General features: G+C 53.5%; 3 protein-coding genes across 3 annotated transcripts; all 3 read right to left on the bottom strand.

Moving 5' to 3' along the window:
- Positions 1–498: 498 nt before the first annotated feature.
- LOC110359573 (protocadherin beta-15-like) lies at positions 499–4,361 on the bottom strand. The gene has a single exon (XM_021289190.2). The coding sequence runs from the start codon at positions 4,213–4,215 to the stop codon at positions 1,774–1,776; it is 2,442 nt and encodes an 813-aa protein (XP_021144865.2). The 5' UTR covers positions 4,216–4,361; the 3' UTR covers positions 499–1,773.
- Positions 4,362–4,597: 236 nt separating this feature from the next.
- Positions 4,598–8,101, bottom strand: LOC102084095 (protocadherin beta-15-like). Its single transcript, XM_065030253.1, has one exon. It carries the CDS (start codon positions 7,514–7,516, stop codon positions 5,012–5,014), a length of 2,505 nt encoding a protein of 834 aa, XP_064886325.1. The 5' UTR covers positions 7,517–8,101; the 3' UTR covers positions 4,598–5,011.
- Positions 8,102–8,318: 217 nt separating this feature from the next.
- Positions 8,319–14,728, bottom strand: LOC102083730 (protocadherin beta-16-like). The gene is made up of 2 exons (XM_065030252.1): positions 10,639–14,728; positions 8,319–9,349 (listed from the first exon to the last, which is right to left on the bottom strand). The coding sequence occupies exons 1-2, from the start codon at positions 13,072–13,074 to the stop codon at positions 9,230–9,232; spliced, it is 2,556 nt and encodes an 851-aa protein (XP_064886324.1). The 5' UTR covers positions 13,075–14,728; the 3' UTR covers positions 8,319–9,229.
- Between the last annotated feature and the right edge of the window lie 768 nt (positions 14,729–15,496).

Raw genomic sequence — 15,496 nt, 5'->3', positions numbered from 1 at the left:
TTCCCAAGTAACAGGTGATAGGATGAGTAAAAATGGCTTCAAGTTATGTCAGGGGATATTTAGATTCAAGATCAGCAATAATTTATTCACTGGAAGTATTGTCAAGCAGTGGCACATGCTGCCCAGGGAAGTCTTGGGGTTGCCACCCGAGGAAGTAGTGCTCAGGGACTTGGTAGTGCTAGGTTAATGGTTGGACTTGATGGTCTCAGGGACCTTTTCCAACCTAAATGATTCTATTATTCTATTCAAGTTAACTGGATAATCGATCATTCACTTCTTGAGTTTGCAGCCAAAAGCTCTGTGCTCAGAATATTCACAAAGCAGTTCCCTCCTCCCAACAGTTTTCCTGAGTTCTCTACAAGCCGCATCTCCAAATTGCAGAAAAACACCCCCACAAACACATTTCAGAGGATAACAGGGGAAAAAACTCCAGTCCTCTTGAAAACTTCGACACAGAATTCCCAGAAACAACTTCTCTACAAAGACTACTCTCTCTACTCAAGTGCACATTCTTTTTATTTCACTTTTAGACATTAATGTATTATAGTTCACAACGGTAGAGTTTATAACTGAAGCACAAGACAGTACGAGGGTTTCCAAATATAGTGTGTCACACTGCCTTAATTCATACAATGCATTATTATACACGGGGTGACAGTCCTTAAGAGGAATAGGTAATAAAATGCTCAAAGACAGTTCACAAAGGAGAAGGAGAAGGAGAAGGAGAAGGAGAAGGAGAAGGAGAAAGGGCAAATAGAAGAATGCAAAAGCTCTACACAAACCCAGAAAATCATCTCAGGACAGATTTCCACTCCCATCAAGAAGTCTCTGAAGTTGGGAACAACAATGACAAGACCAAACTCAACAGCCTCTTTCCAAGTTCATCTTGATTCTACCTTTAGACAATGTCCTTTGTAGCATCTTGTGGACTTTCCTTGCAATACACTCGAAGACAATGAATGTGTTTTCACAATTCTGCACAGTTATACTGTATACAAATATTGTTTTGCTGCTGTAATTTCAAGGCAATCCCACGGAGAAAGCCCACTCGCCCACCTCCCTTTCATATGCCAAATTAAAGTTTTATTATGCATGTTGCTGCTCCCCCCTAAAGAAGATGAGATGGCTGTATTCAAAGGATCAAGATATCTTTCTTCTCTGATGATCTGGAAGTTCACAGATCAAAATGGGTGGCTGTGAGCAACTCCTTGCTTCAACAGGCAGCACTAGAGCAGAATATGCAGACACACAATGGCTGTACAGACAGATATAGTGACCAGAAGGCAAAACACACAGAGCCTATATGTCTCAGAGGCAGAGACATCCAGAACTCAGAGCACAGAGAGGCTCGTGCTTGCACTGCAGTGTAACACACTATTCACAATTTCCTTGCTTTCCTGACCCAGGAGAAGGGCTACATACATTTCAGCAAGCTGATGATTTGTCTGTCCAACTGTGCCATTGCCTTATGGCAAGAATAAGAGGGTCCTGAGACAAGAACTTAGCTGTGTGCCCTGGAATTAACCACACCCTTGAAGTATTTTAGAAATGGCTGTAACAGACCTGACACGTACTATTGCCTCTCTGATGAGGCTTTAGATTCTTTAGGCATTTTCTGAGGAGGAGACAAGCTTCCATCAGACTTAAAATTTGAGGGGAAACATTGTTTCCAATTGGAAATTCAGATTTACTCTGAAGGAACCATTGCCAAATGTTGAAGCCCAAATCCCTTCCTATCAAAAGGCTCAAGGCCTCTGGCTGTGCTGACTCCACCTACTTAAAGGAAAGACTATTGAACTCTTCCACAGAGAGCATCCCTGGGTTGTCTGGTGCCACATCCTCCAGGGTGATAGGGCCACAGGGGAAATCCTGTTCATCATCAGTTCCCCTGCCCATGGTGCAGTGCTGTGGTGGCAGGCTGGGGAGGATGGGCTTCAGGAACTTGAACTCGCTGTTGCCTGAGCCTGTTGTGAGGCTGATCTCATAGCAATAGGGGTGGGGCAGGGTGCCTGCAGTGGCTGCATCCGCCAGGCTGCTCTGCAGGTTACCGGCATCGTAAAACACATGTGTACCCTTCAACTCCTTTCTCTTGCACATCTTGCGAAGAACAAAGGCTGCCATGAATGCGAGGAAGAGGAGTGAAACAAAGACCAATGAAATGATTAAATACATTGTTAGGGAGTCACCCTCATCCTCCATGGCAAGGCTGCTGTGTGGCAGGCGCACATCTGAGAAGTCATGGAGCAGAAGTGCACTCAGTGATGCTGTGGCTGACAGAGGTGGCTGCCCATTGTCTCGCACCAGAACAACAAGTTTCTGCCTCGTGGGGTCTCTCTCTGTCACGGGCCTCCTCAGCCGCACTTCCCCACTTTGGGCACCCACCACAAACAGCCCAGGGTCAGTGGCCCTCAGCAGGTGGTATGAGAGCCATGAGTTCTGTCCCGAGTCGGCATCAACAGCCACCACTTTAGTGACAAGGTACCCTGCTTCAGCTGACATGGGCACCAGCTCACTGGAGAGAGGGCTGCTGTCCTGTGAGGGGTACAGCACCAGTGGCGCATTGTCATTCTCATCCACTACAACAAGGCGGACAGTGACATTGGAACTGAGGGCAGGAGACCCAGCATCAGAGGCACGCACTAAGACATCAATCTGCTTCACCTCCTCATAGTCCAGAGGCCGCAACACAAACACATCCCCGTTCTCAGAGTTCACAGAGATGCAGGAGCATGGAGGCTGCTCTGTGGGGTGGGCTGGTACCAGGGAATAGGTCACCTTGGCATTCGACCCTGTGTCGGCATCTGCAGCACTCACAGCTCCAACAAGCACCGTGGGGACATTATTCTCACGCACATACATGGTGTATGATGTCTGGTTGAAGACAGGAGCATTGTCGTTCACATCAGAGATGTCCACTGTGAAGGTCTGGGTGGTTGTGAGAGGAGGTGATCCCGCGTCTGCTGCTGTGACACTCAGGATGTACTGTGCTGTCTCCTCCCGGTCCAGCTCGCTCACGGTCACCAGCTCATAGTAATTCTTATAGGCTGGACGCAGGGAGAATGACAGCTGGTCCTCAAGGGCACAGGACACCTTCCCATTGGCTCCAGAATCTCTGTCCCTGACAGCAAAGAGGGCGACCACTGTCCCAGGTAATGCATTTTCAGGGAGGGGGCTGCTGAAGGAACTGACCACCAGCTCTGGAGCATTGTCATTCACATCCACCACCTCCACCAACACCTTGCAGATTGCTGACAGGCCACCACCATCTGTGGCTCGTACACTGAGCTCGTATTTCTCTGCAGCCTCAAAGTCCAGAGGTTTTGTGAGTTTAATTTCACCACTGGTGGGGTCAATTACAAATGCTGAGCGGATCTGGCCTGCTACTTGGCTGAACTGATAGGAGATGTCCCCATTAAATCCCACATCCTGATCGGTTGCCACCACGCTGAGAACCACAGAACCCTCTGGTGCATTTTCCAAAACCTTCCCAACATACTGATCCTGCGTGAAGACTGGTGCGTTGTCATTTACATCTAGAACTACAATATGGATTTGTGTGGTCCCACTCCTGGGCAGAACACCTCCATCCATGGCAATGACAGTGAAATGCATCTCTGCCTGTTCCTCTCTGTCTACCGGCTTTTCCAAGACCAGTTCCACATATTTGTTATCATTGGTCCGACTCCCAAAGGAGATACTAAAGTACTCGTTCTCGGGAGAGATGCTGTAAGACTGGATGCTGTTGCTACCAATATCCAGGTCCTGAGCTCCCTCCAGTGGGAAACGCGACCCCGGGTTGCCCGGTTCGGGAATCTTAACGGTGACTTGTTCCTCCGGGAAAACGGGCGCATGGTCATTAATGTCCTGCACGGTCACCTCGACCCGCAAGAACTGCAGGGGGTTGGCCAGCACCAGCTCGAAGGGCAGCGTGCAGGTAGCGGCCTGCCCGCACAGCTCCTCCCGGTCCAGCCTGTCCGCCACGAGCAGGCGGCCGGTGCCGCGCTCTAAGCGAAAGTGCTGCCGGCCGTCCTCCGAGGCCAGGCGGGCGCGGCGAGCCGAGAGCTGCGCCGGGGCCAGCCCCGCGTCCTCCGCCACGTTGCCTACCACCGAGCCGCTCTCCCCCTCCTCGGCTACGGAGTAGCGCAGGGGCTGGGAGCGAACGTGCGGCAGAGACAGGAAAGCAGAGAGACAAAGCACTTGCCTTGCGATCGCCATGTCGGGCCGGTTCGGGACAGCCTCCGTCTCGCGGATCGCCCCCGCAGTCCTCCGCGGAAGCGGCGCCCGGCAGCAGCGCGGCGGCAGCGGTCGTGAGCCCTCCGTTTCTCTCTCCTTCTCGCCGAGTCCGGCTGGGGAGTCCGACAGTGGATGGCACGGGGTACCGTTCGCCCCGGCTCGCCGCCACCGCTGTTTCCCGGCCGGGCTGGGCTGGGCAGGGCCGGACCGGGCTCGGCCGCCTCCCAGCTCGCAGCCGCTCGGCGACGCCTTGGCCGGGAGCGCCACCCTGCGGCCCGCCGCCAGACTGCGCCCGCCGCCGCCCGCTGTCCGCGCTGCCGCCTCCCACCAGTACACGGACCCGCGCGCACTCGTGTGGCTGCAGCCGCTCGCCCGCCTGGGGTTCCGCGGCAGAACGCGCGCACAGCACCAGGGAAGCGCAGGGACGGAGAGTGGAGATCCCTGCGAGGCCACCGGGTCAGCCCGAGCACATGAGCAACCGCGGCACCTGCCCCGCGTCTTCCCCCGCTCCCCGCTGCCATGAGCCCGGGAGCAGGTGTCTGTGCACCTGGCGTCCGGGAGGCCAATCCCTGCCCTTCAGCAAGACAAGTACATTGCGTTTCCCACGGCATCATTCGGCGGCGGCTGAGCTCGGAGGGACGTAGCCGCCCTCCACGGCCAGAGAAAATGGGTAGGAGCCTCCGCCGGGGCAGCACGCAAGGAACAGCACTTCTCGGTGCTACACGGAAACTGGAATCTCAGGTTGAGGACGGGGAACGGAGGCCGGTCCCGGCAAGGCTCAGGCGTGGACGCGCCTGCCGGCCGGCCAGTCAAGCGGCTGAGCGAAAGGAAGGTCTGAGCTGCCCTTTTCTGCTCCCCTCTCTCCAGCGGGCTGCGACCAGCACAGCGATTCTTCCTGTTTGCCTGCCCCTGCCTCAGCACTGCTTGTTGGGCTGGGTAGGCCGGGCTTTAGGAACTGGAACTCGCTCCTCCCCGAGGCGCTGGTCAGATAGGCTTCGTAGTGGTAAGCCGGTGACAGAGTGCCCGTGCGGGACGCGTCCACGTCGTCGGTGGGGAAGTCGCCGTGAGCGTAGCAGCGGGCAGAGGGAGGCGAAGGGTGTGGCCGGAGGTGAGCATGGCAGAGCTTGGCCGCCGAAAAAGCGAGGACGGAGAGAAGGAAGAGCGAGGAGACGCAGCCCAGGGAGGCGATGAGGTAGGTGGTGAGCAGTTCTTCCTCGGCCACCTGCGGCTGCTGCTGCCTCTTGCTTTCTGTACCGTGGTTGAGCTGGAGGAAGGCGTCGGAGAACTCACGCACCAGGGCGATACCGATGGTGACAGTGGCAGTGCGCGGCGGCTGCCCGCGGTCTCGCACCAGCACAACGAGCCTCTGCCGGGGCGTATCGCGTTCCGCCACGGGTCGCGCCGTGCGCACCTCGCCGCTGTGCAGCCCCACGCGGAACAGCCCCGGTTCCGACGCCTTGGCCAGCTCGTACGACAGCCACGCATTCTGCCCCGCGTCCGCGTCCACCGCCACCACCTTGGCCACCAGGTAGCCTGCCGGCGCCCAGCGCGGCACCAACTCGCCCGCCGTCGCGCTGCTGTCGGGTGACGGGTACAGCACGACGGGCGCGTTGTCGTTCTCGTCCCGCACCAGCACGCGCAGCAGCGCCTGGGCGCTGAGCGGTGGGGAGCCGCCATCGGCAGCGCGCACCTCCACCTCGAAGGTGCGCACCTCTTCGTAGTCCAGCGGGCGCAGCGCCCGCACGATTCCAGTTTCCGCGTCCACGCTTACGAAGGATTCGACGGGGTGGCCTTTCGACGAGGGCTGCTCCAGTGCGTATCTCACTCGGGCGTTTTTTCCCGCGTCGGCGTCCGTAGCGTTCAGACGTCCCAGGCTCGTACCCGCTGGCTCGTTTTCGCTCAGCACCATGGTGTAAATGGTCTGAGTGAAGGTGGGCGCGTTGTCGTTCACGTCCAACAGCCGCACGAACAGCGTCTTGGACACCGAGAGCGCGGGGGAGCCCTCGTCTCGGGCCCGTACTGTCACGTTGTACTCTGCCACCTGCTCCCGATCCAGCGCCTCCGATGTCACCAGCGCGTACGCGTCGGCTGCCAGCAGCGTGATGCTGAAGGGCTGTTCGCCTGCCAGCTCGCAGCTCGTCCTGCTGTTATCCCCCGAATCCCGGTCCCGCAGGTTGAAAAGGGCCACCACGGTGTTCGGTGGGGCGGCTTCTGAGAGGGTGCTTGTGAGGGAGGTGATGATCACCTCCGGGGCATTGTCATTCACGTCCTCCACCTGCACTTCCACCTTGCAGTGTGCAGACAGACCTCCTCCATCTGTGGCCTGCACGTCTATCTCGTAGGTTTTTGTTTCTTCATAATCCACCGGCTTTTTGATTCGAATTTCCCCTGTCTCTGAACTTATTTTAAACGTCTGGTGATTTTCCTCTGAATTTTGAACTATGGAATAGGTTATTTCCCCGTTCGTTCCTGAGTCTAAATCGCTAGCAGACACCGCCACCACCAAGGTATCCTGGGAACTGTTTTCTAATACACGGACTTTATACAGACTCCGGGTAAATACCGGGATGTTGTCATTTGTATCTAGGACTACGACACGGATTAAGGCTGTACCAGAGCGCGGTGGAGACCCACCATCCACAGCCGTGACACTGAAAGCCACTTCTGCTTGCTGCTCCCTGTCCAGGGCTCGGTCCAACACCAGCTCGGGGTACCTCCTGCCGTCACTCCGCCTCCGGGTACAGATATGGAAATACTCATTCGATCTGATACTGTAATGCTGAAGACTGTTGTTCCCTACATCTGGATCCTGAGCGCTTTCCAACAAAAATCGAGTTTCTGGCATTGCAGTTTCCGGAATCTTTAGAACTATCTCTTTATTTAAGAACATGGGAGCATGATCATTTATGTCGGTGAGGCTTACCTCGGCTCGGAAGGACTGCAGTGGGCTCTCCAGCAGCACCTCGAAACGCAGCAGGCAGGGCTCGCTCTGCCCACACAGCTCCTCCCGGTCCATCTGCTCTCGCACCACCAAGTCCCCGGTGTGTTGGTTCAGCTGCAAATACTGCTTTTCTCCTTCCGGAACGAGCCGAGCCTTTCGAGCCGATAATTCCTCACCGGTTAGTCCCAAATCCTTAGCGATATTCGCCACAAAGGAGCCCCTCTCCGCCTCTTCGGGTACGGAGTACCGAGCGGTCTCTGTTCTCACCCCCGATACGCAGAGGACCAGGATCAGAGCTACCACTCGCCCTGAGAGCGGTTCCTCCCTCTTCCTCAGCTCCATTCCCTCACAGCGAAGCGATCTCTTCCCCCTGTGAGCTGGATGGAGCTGCCGATCCAGGCTGCCGAGCCCCGAGCGGAGCAGCCCGGGCTGGTGCAGCCCCGCAGTCCCGGGGGCGGCGGATCCAGGAGCTGTGCGGAGCCTCAGCGGTCAACAGCGGCACCGGGCGGCCGATCTGCAGAAGTACGTGGAGAATTCCCAGAGCAAAGCCTGCAAAACAGCGAGAAACCGCTCGATTTCTCCCTTCTGAAATCCAGGCATACAGATTTAACTGGACTCTATCAGCCTGTTCGAAGTATGGCCACCACATGAATGACCAATGCTTCTGTTTGACAACGAGATTTATTCAAAGCTGCTTTTACTAATGTCGCTCTCTATATTTGAACTTCTATTTGAACTGTTTATGCAGAGTGAAGGAATCACTTTCAGGCTGTTTAGACTAAAAAGTTACATATTGTTGCAGATGTCCAGCATGACTGAGCTGATCCATCAACTACAGCGGTGATCGCCGTATAGTTCCGCGTAGTAATTCTCGGGTGTGTTTCTGGAATGGACCGAGATTGTTTTCCCGATTCACGACCTCTCAGGCTGGGAGCCCTCAAGAAAGGCAGCATCTCTCTTGGTTCCGAACATCCCACTCCAGTTTGCTCCGGCTTCTGCTAACGGACTGCTTTCCAGGCCGCTGTATTTCCCCTGCATAAAATCCACTCCGAAGCACGGATTTATTCCTGAACTCCTGCTCTTGGGATGGCTGTTTCCTCGGCAATGACTGTGGCAAGTGATCTTCGAGACAGCACACTCATCCAACGGAGTTCCAAGTAGGTTTTATTTTTTTCTGTCACCAGGCATTAGACTCTTAACAATGTGTGAGCGACAGGAAACACCTCTTTATAGATGAACACAATGTAATTAAACAGAAAGCTTCTTGACGTTCTATATTCTACAGTGCCTTTATTGTGAATGGTTTATCCTGCTTTACTGTAAAACCACAAACAGTACTTTTAATTCTCTACCACCTTTATGCTCAAAAATCCTGAAATGTACATTTCAATAAACAAACCACAAAAAAAAACCAAACCCAAACAACAAACCAACCAACCAAAAAAAAAAAAAAACCCAAACAAACCAAACGCTATTGCTCAAAGCCCACTCTTTACATTATGGAGAACCTGTAAACTCCTGGTCAAATATGCTAAGTGTGCCGATATCAGCTGTTTCAAATGTAATCAGCTTCTACTTGTTACTAAGGATTTCCTTTGCAAACACCACTTAATTTTGCTTAACATCTGTTTGGCCTGGCATTGAACAAACTGCAGAAAGTTAAGACATTATTACACAGCCCTCTTCACAAGGAAAAATAATAATAAGTTTTTTAAAAAGGCAAAAAAAGTGACGTAGGAAGAAAATTAATATGTTATCTTGAAGGTCTATTTCCAGTTTTTAGTACTTCCGTTAACATTTAGAAGAAGTGATACTCTCACAACCATACATCAAGCCTCTGTGTAATCAACATGCAACACAGTCCTCCTCCTCCATCCATATCACAATTACAAAATACCTACATGAATAAAGTACTGCTGAAGAGGAGTTTTTACTCCCTCACAGAGAAACTTTGTAACTCCCTGGTCCCTTTTTATGGGTGTTTGGTCTCTTCGTCCTCTTTTCACTGTGAGGACGTTAGCCGGTGAGGACAGACATGCTTGTCTTATTCTTCATTTACTGATGGGTGAGCCAAGGGTTTTGACCAGAACTGACATTTAGCTCCATTCCCCTGTCTGCAGTGCAAGCTGCTTCTGCAGCTCTGCGAACCGTGTCTTCAGAGAGGGGAGTTCCACCCTGAAAAGAACAGAGTGGATGTTGTTATTTGGGCCTTGAAAGTAAGAAGGCGTCAACGAGAAGGTGATGGTCACACCACTGCGGGTGTGACATCGTTGTTCTCTACCCAGCGCCAAAGAGGAGGCTGGACCGGACAGCGAGTCTCTGACCTGAACAGGGAAAACCTAGAGCCAGAATCCATCCTCCACTGTGGCCATCACAAAGGCACTACTGCAAACCTTTAATGAGTCTGAATTTCATTTAAGAGCCCAAAATAAAACCACTTTCTCACAAACAGTAAATGTGGTTTCATATCATATATGTTCCTCGTCCGGGCTCTTGTGAACGGCTAGATGGAAACCGGTAACCTCATGTTCAGGAAGGATTTGAACTCAGTGGTAGAGTGAGGAGAGGAGGAGTTGTTTGTTTTATCACCTCTTGTTGCCCCCAAATTTAAAGGACATCTAAGGAAGTTTAAAGGACGTCTCAGACATAACTCCAGGTTCACAGCGGCACAGATAAGAGAGGTGTTGGTACTATCTGGGAACACCCAGCTGGGTCAGAAAAAGACTGAAAGAGTACATTGTAAAGTCCCGATAACCACAGTTTTCTGGCCAATACCAGAAAAATAAGGAACGCAAAACCAAGGGGATTTAATGGCAGAGGTGCCCACCTCCGTGATCTCCAGCAGTCTGGAAGACAGCTTGAGTTCAGCTCTGCCACCACCCTGGTGAACGATATTGGGCAGTACTGAGCACCAGCTCCGAACGGCAGTACAGAAAACGCCGTCGGGATGTGACAGCCTTTTGCACCGTTGTCCCCGCAATCCCGCTTGAAGCTGGCCAGGACCATCACATTCCTGGTGCTGCCGTCTCCGGGAGGACGTATCCCTGGGAGCGGTGTTGTTCCTTCTCCGGGTCCCTGCGTGTTCTACACCGTGTGTAGACAGGACCCACTGTGTGCCTCACACATCTATATCTCTACTTCTCATCTTCTTATGATTCAGCTGTCCCTTCCTTCTTGTGGTACCAGAAACTTGATCTAATGCGAATACTCAGAGCATAGAGCAAGGTGTGGCGGGTGGGGTTAGTAAGAACTTGGGAAGCAGCAGAGCTATGACGGATCCTCCTGGGCGGGTCAAAGGCTCTGACACCCTCTCCGCCCTCTACTCCCGCCCAGTGGCTCCTCCATCAACAGCTCCTCAACATCGGTAGTTTTAATGCCGCGGTGAGCACTCCCCCACAAACAAACACATTCCAAGCTGCTCCCTCCCCGCTCCCCCATTGCCTCGGCCCGTCCAGGTCCCTCACCTGTGTAGCCCAGTCGCCTTCTGCCCCGAGGTTGGCCGCCTCTTGCGAGCACACCGAGCTCCGCTGTTCACCCGGGCCGGGGGGCAGCCCGGCGGGGAAGCAGGGAAAGAGGGGCCTGAGGAATCGAAACTCGCTGTTGACGGTCCCGGCGGCGAAGCAGACGTCGTACACGTAGCGGGGCAGGGAGCCCGCGTCGCTCTCCGTGGCAGCCTGGGGGAATGTGGGCAAGGTCTCCGCCTCGCTCCGCCTGGCCTGCCGCACTTTCGCCACCACGGTGGCCACCGCGGTGGCCAGGAACAGCGCCGACACACAGGCCAGGGAGGCGATGAGGTACAAGGTCAACGGCCCGTCGGGCTCGGCGGCCGGCGCCTCCTCGCTCACCCGCAAATGCGCTTCGGAGAAGCCGTCCACTAGGACGATGCCGAGAGTGACAGTGGCAGAGCGCGGCGGCTGCCCGCGGTCTCGCACCAGCACAACGAGCCTCTGCCGGGGCGTATCGCGTTCTGCCACTGGTCGCGCCGTGCGCACCTCGCCGCTGTGCAGCCCCACGCGGAACAACGCCGGCTCGGTCGCCTTAGCTAGCTCATACGACAGCCACGCGTTCTGCCCCGCGTCCGCGTCCACCGCCACCACCTTGGCCACCAGGTAGCCCGTCGGTGCCCAGAGCGGCACCAGCTCGCCAGCCGCCGCTCTGTTGTCAGGGGACGGGTACAGCACGACGGGCGCGTTATCGTTCTCGTCCCGCACTATCACGCGCAGCAGTGCCTGGGCGCTGAGCGGCGGGGAGCCACTATCGGCAGCTCGCACCGCCACCTCGAAGGCGCGCACCTCCTCATAGTCCAGCTGGCGGAGAATGTAAACGTCCCCGTTTTCAGAGTTGACCGACACTTCGGGCTGTTCCTTGCCCTCCTGCTGCACCAGCGTGTATCTCACTTGGGCGTTTTTTCCCGTATCGGCATCCGTAGCGTTCACGCTGCCGATTCGGAGCATGGGGCTGTTGTTCTCCGTGACCGACATGGTGTAAATCTCCTGGGTGAACTCTGGGGGATTGTCGTTCACGTCGGATATCTGTACGAATACGCTTTCCCGAGAGCTCAGCCGCATCATGCCCCAGTCCATGGCTGTGACGGTGATGTTATACTCTGCCGTCCTCTCCCTGTCCACAGCGGCATTTGTCCTCAGCTCGTAGTAATTATCAAAAGTGGGGGTGAGGCTGAAAGGCAAGTCCCCGTCGATTGTGCACTCCGTTCTGCCGTTGTCTCCGGAGTCCCGGTCCCGCACACTGAACAGAGCCACCACGGTGCGGGGAGGGGCGTCCTCCGGAATTGAGGCGGTGAGGGAGGTGAGCGCTATCTCCGGGGCGTTGTCGTTCACGTCTAGGACTTCCACCTGCACTTTACAATGCGCAGACAGCCCCCCGCCGTCGGTGGCTCTCACCACCATCTCATGGCTTTTCGCTTCCTCGAAGTCCAGGTTGCCTGCGACCCGTATCTCCCCGGTGTCCGGGTTCAGCTCGAAGAGCTGCCGGGACCGCTCCGGTGTCTGAGTGAAGGTGTAGCGCACTTTCCCGTAGGAACCTTCGTCGGGATCCGCGGCCGCGACTCGGAGCACCAGCTGCCCCGGGGGGCTGTTCTCAGCCAGGCGAACCTCGTAGACCTCCCGACCAAAGACCGGGTTGTTGTCATTGGCATCCAGCACCACGATGCGGACCTGAGCCGTGCCCGACCTGGGTGGCGACCCTCCATCGGTGGCGGTGAGGAGTAAATTCAGCTCTCGCTGCTCTTCGCGGTCCAGCTGCCGCTCTAGGACGAGCTCCGCGTATTTTGCTCCACCTTTCCCTGTTCCAAGAGCAAGGGAGAAACGCGAATTTGACCCAAGGCTGTAGTTTTGCAAGCCGTTGCTGCCCACGTCCTTGTCCTGGGCGCTTTCCAGAGGGAAACGGGACCCAGGAGATGCCGTTTCCAGAATCTCTAAAACCATCTCCTTCTGCGGGAACACGGGGGAGTTGTCGTTCACGTCACGAACCTCCACCTCCCCTCGGATCAGCTGCAACGGATTTTCAAAGAATACCTTAAAGAACAGCGTGCAAGTATCGCTCTGCGGACAGATCTCCTCTCGGTCCAGCGACTCCTTGGCCGTCAGAACTCCGGTGTTTTGATTGAGGCGGAAAAGCTGCTCGTTCCCCTCCGACACAACGCGGGCCTTGCGAGCTGCGAGCTGGCTCGGAGAAACCCCCAGGTCCTTTGAAATATTGGCCACAAACGAGTCCCTCTCCATTTCCTCCGCCAGAGAATAGCGGAGGGTTTCGGCCCCGCTCTGACACACGCAAACGCAGAGAATAAACAAGATCACTTGCCTCTTTCTGCCTCTGCTCCGTCTCCCACACGCCATTAGTCTCCAGAAAAGCCATCTGCCGTACTCCGTGGTCCCCAGCATTTTTAAGCAGCGTCCGATGGACAGCGGTGTTTGTTAGAAATCCGGGGTAAGGGGGTCTGAAAGCCCCCAAGCACCCCGGCTCCGTGTCCCCCCGCCCTTCCCGGGCAGCTCACACGGATTTTTTTGTCTCCTTGTATCTGCAAACCCGGTGCAGACAGAGGAAACAGCCTCTCCGTGGCCAACATCCCCACCCAGCGTCGCAAGGGGGAATATTTCCTCTGCCGCCTTATTCGGGGCAGAGCTGCTGTTTTGGAGTTTGCTACATTACTCTGCACTGTCCATCCCTAACCGAAGCCAAAAGGTACAGTGTAAATGCTCTCCTAGCCTAGAAGCAGGGTCCCTCCCCGCATACAAAGCGCTGCTCTGGGTGTCATTGTCCAGCTCTCCATACCCAGCTCCTGATTTTCCTCTGTGTTGTGAAGGCAGTGCAAGATCTGCCACTTCCACAGGATCCATGGCGGGATTTTCCTTCTCTTCCCCACTTGTTAAGGAGAGTGAGCAAGCGGGACGGGTTAGAGAAGCACCGCTATTGAGTATGAGAGCTGATGCCAGGGAAAGTTCCCGAAATCAAATGCTTCATCTTCATCTAGGTCACCATCACCCTAGATCACAACGCTGTTCTAGGACACATCATCCTAATGCTGTTTTCTTCACATTATGTATCACACCTCCCTCAAAGGACAAACAACTTGAATGCTTGTCTGTATGAAAAGAGTTTTTCTCCTTAACTGACACGAGTATCTTCCCCTGCCGCCTGCTGACCCTTGCACCCATTATAAGGTATAAACGTTCGCAAAACATGTACACGAACATCGAAATGCTGCAACCTGTATTGAGGTTTTGGAGGTCCTTTCTCCTCTGATGTTACCACACGGGTTCAGAAACACTTTAAAGGTCCCTGTGCTTAGAGGTCAAAACCGAACTCCACTACCTGTGTATGGATATACGGCCAATAGCTGTTAAATACAAAAGACAAGGAAACAAACAGGACACCTCGTAAGTTAAACCCCCAGATACACGGATGTTAATGAGCAGGAGATAATGGAGACGATTTCAAAGACCAGGGATCTAACGACACCGATCGACGGGTGATTAAAGGAACGATTCAAGTGTAAAGTCCAAGAGTTTCAACCAGAAGCTTTGTAAACGATAAGGGGAGGAAAACATAATTGATTCACAAAAAGACGCAAAAAGAGCAAACTGATAACGAGATGTTTGAAGGGGGTTCTAGGAATATGCAAATCTTATTAAGGGATGATTAGAGGCAGGAGCAAACTCGGTAAAAGGGGCAAGTCAAAATACGCTTCCACTACTTACTGTTGGTTCAAGCAATTGTAATTCAGCTTTTACTATAAAAGAAACCACACTATTTTTTAATACAGAAAGTATCCTAACCTCCATGTTTTGACACCTTTCCTTTAATTTCCTGGATGTTTCCCCCTTATTTTTGTTTGCTAAAAGAGCTGACACTGTGGAACAATACTAACCAGGTGAAGTACTAGAAATTCGCTGATGCCTGCGTTTGTTTTAAAATAAAGAACTTTCTGACCGTATCAGTAGGAGAATGTAATAAATAGGGTTGACTTTAGGATTCCCCAGAATTTTACCTACTAGAGGACTTTGCACAGATGCAGCCATTTATGGTAATATCTTCTTACGACCCTTTGACTTGGAAGTGTGATAGAATCAAAAAGGCCAACTTACATCAAAGGCCAAGTCAGCTCTTTCTTCCTTTTTTCACTTCCAGGGACGTGTCCCTCTTTCGAGTTGTTGTCATTATTGCCAACACAGAAGCTTGGTGTAAAGCCAACCATAGGCCAAGTACAGCAGTAGATGTGTTGAGAACGTGGCTTCTCTCCTCATTTGTGCCATGCAGAAATTAGTGACACCTGGATGGCATTTGTTATGTTCTCCTCCCAGTGCTCCTGCTCAGCTCTTGCCATCTCCGAGAGAGGAAGGAGGATTTGCTTCTCCATAACCTAATCTTTAACACCACTGCTCAGCAGGGAACAGCCACAAGCTGAGAAGAGCTTCCAAAGTCACTTCCCACCTTGACTGCAGTAACTCGGTAATTGTTGCTTCCTTTATTTCAGAAGGGAAGTGGTATCCTTCAGCTTCAGATGTGAAAAGGTGTAAGAGGAACAGTGATCCTTAACGGAGCGCTTGGCTGTCATAGTAGCTTCGCACATCAGAAGACGCTGCTCTTAGAGTGAAACTCCTACCCTTCCGGATTTTAGAGAAATGAAAATAAAGAAAGTCACTTACCGTGTACCACTGGATAGCTAATGCTGGTGTTTTCTGTCGGATCACACCACTAAAATGGACGTATATGAACAGAAAAAATAAGATACATACTGCCAGATGAAGGCACACTATGTTTTAAGACAGACTAAGGAACTATAGCCGTAATAAGAATGTAATT

Source organism: Columba livia, chromosome 14, assembly GCF_036013475.1.
Source record: "Columba livia isolate bColLiv1 breed racing homer chromosome 14, bColLiv1.pat.W.v2, whole genome shotgun sequence".
Taxonomy (NCBI): domain Eukaryota; kingdom Metazoa; phylum Chordata; class Aves; order Columbiformes; family Columbidae; genus Columba; species Columba livia.
This window is presented reverse-complemented; position numbering and strand designations above follow the sequence as displayed.

Coding starts and splice junctions, on each gene's coding strand:
- LOC110359573 (XM_021289190.2), bottom strand. CDS start 4,215: ATGGCGATCGCAAGGCAAGTGCTTTGTCTCTCTGCTTTCCTGTCTCTG.
- LOC102084095 (XM_065030253.1), bottom strand. CDS start 7,516: ATGGAGCTGAGGAAGAGGGAGGAACCGCTCTCAGGGCGAGTGGTAGCT.
- LOC102083730 (XM_065030252.1), bottom strand. CDS start 13,074: ATGCTGGGGACCACGGAGTACGGCAGATGGCTTTTCTGGAGACTAATG. Junction 9,350..10,638: donor AAGGCGACTGGGCTACACAG/GTGAGGGACCTG, acceptor TGTTCTTTTCAG/GGTGGAACTCCCCTCTCTGA.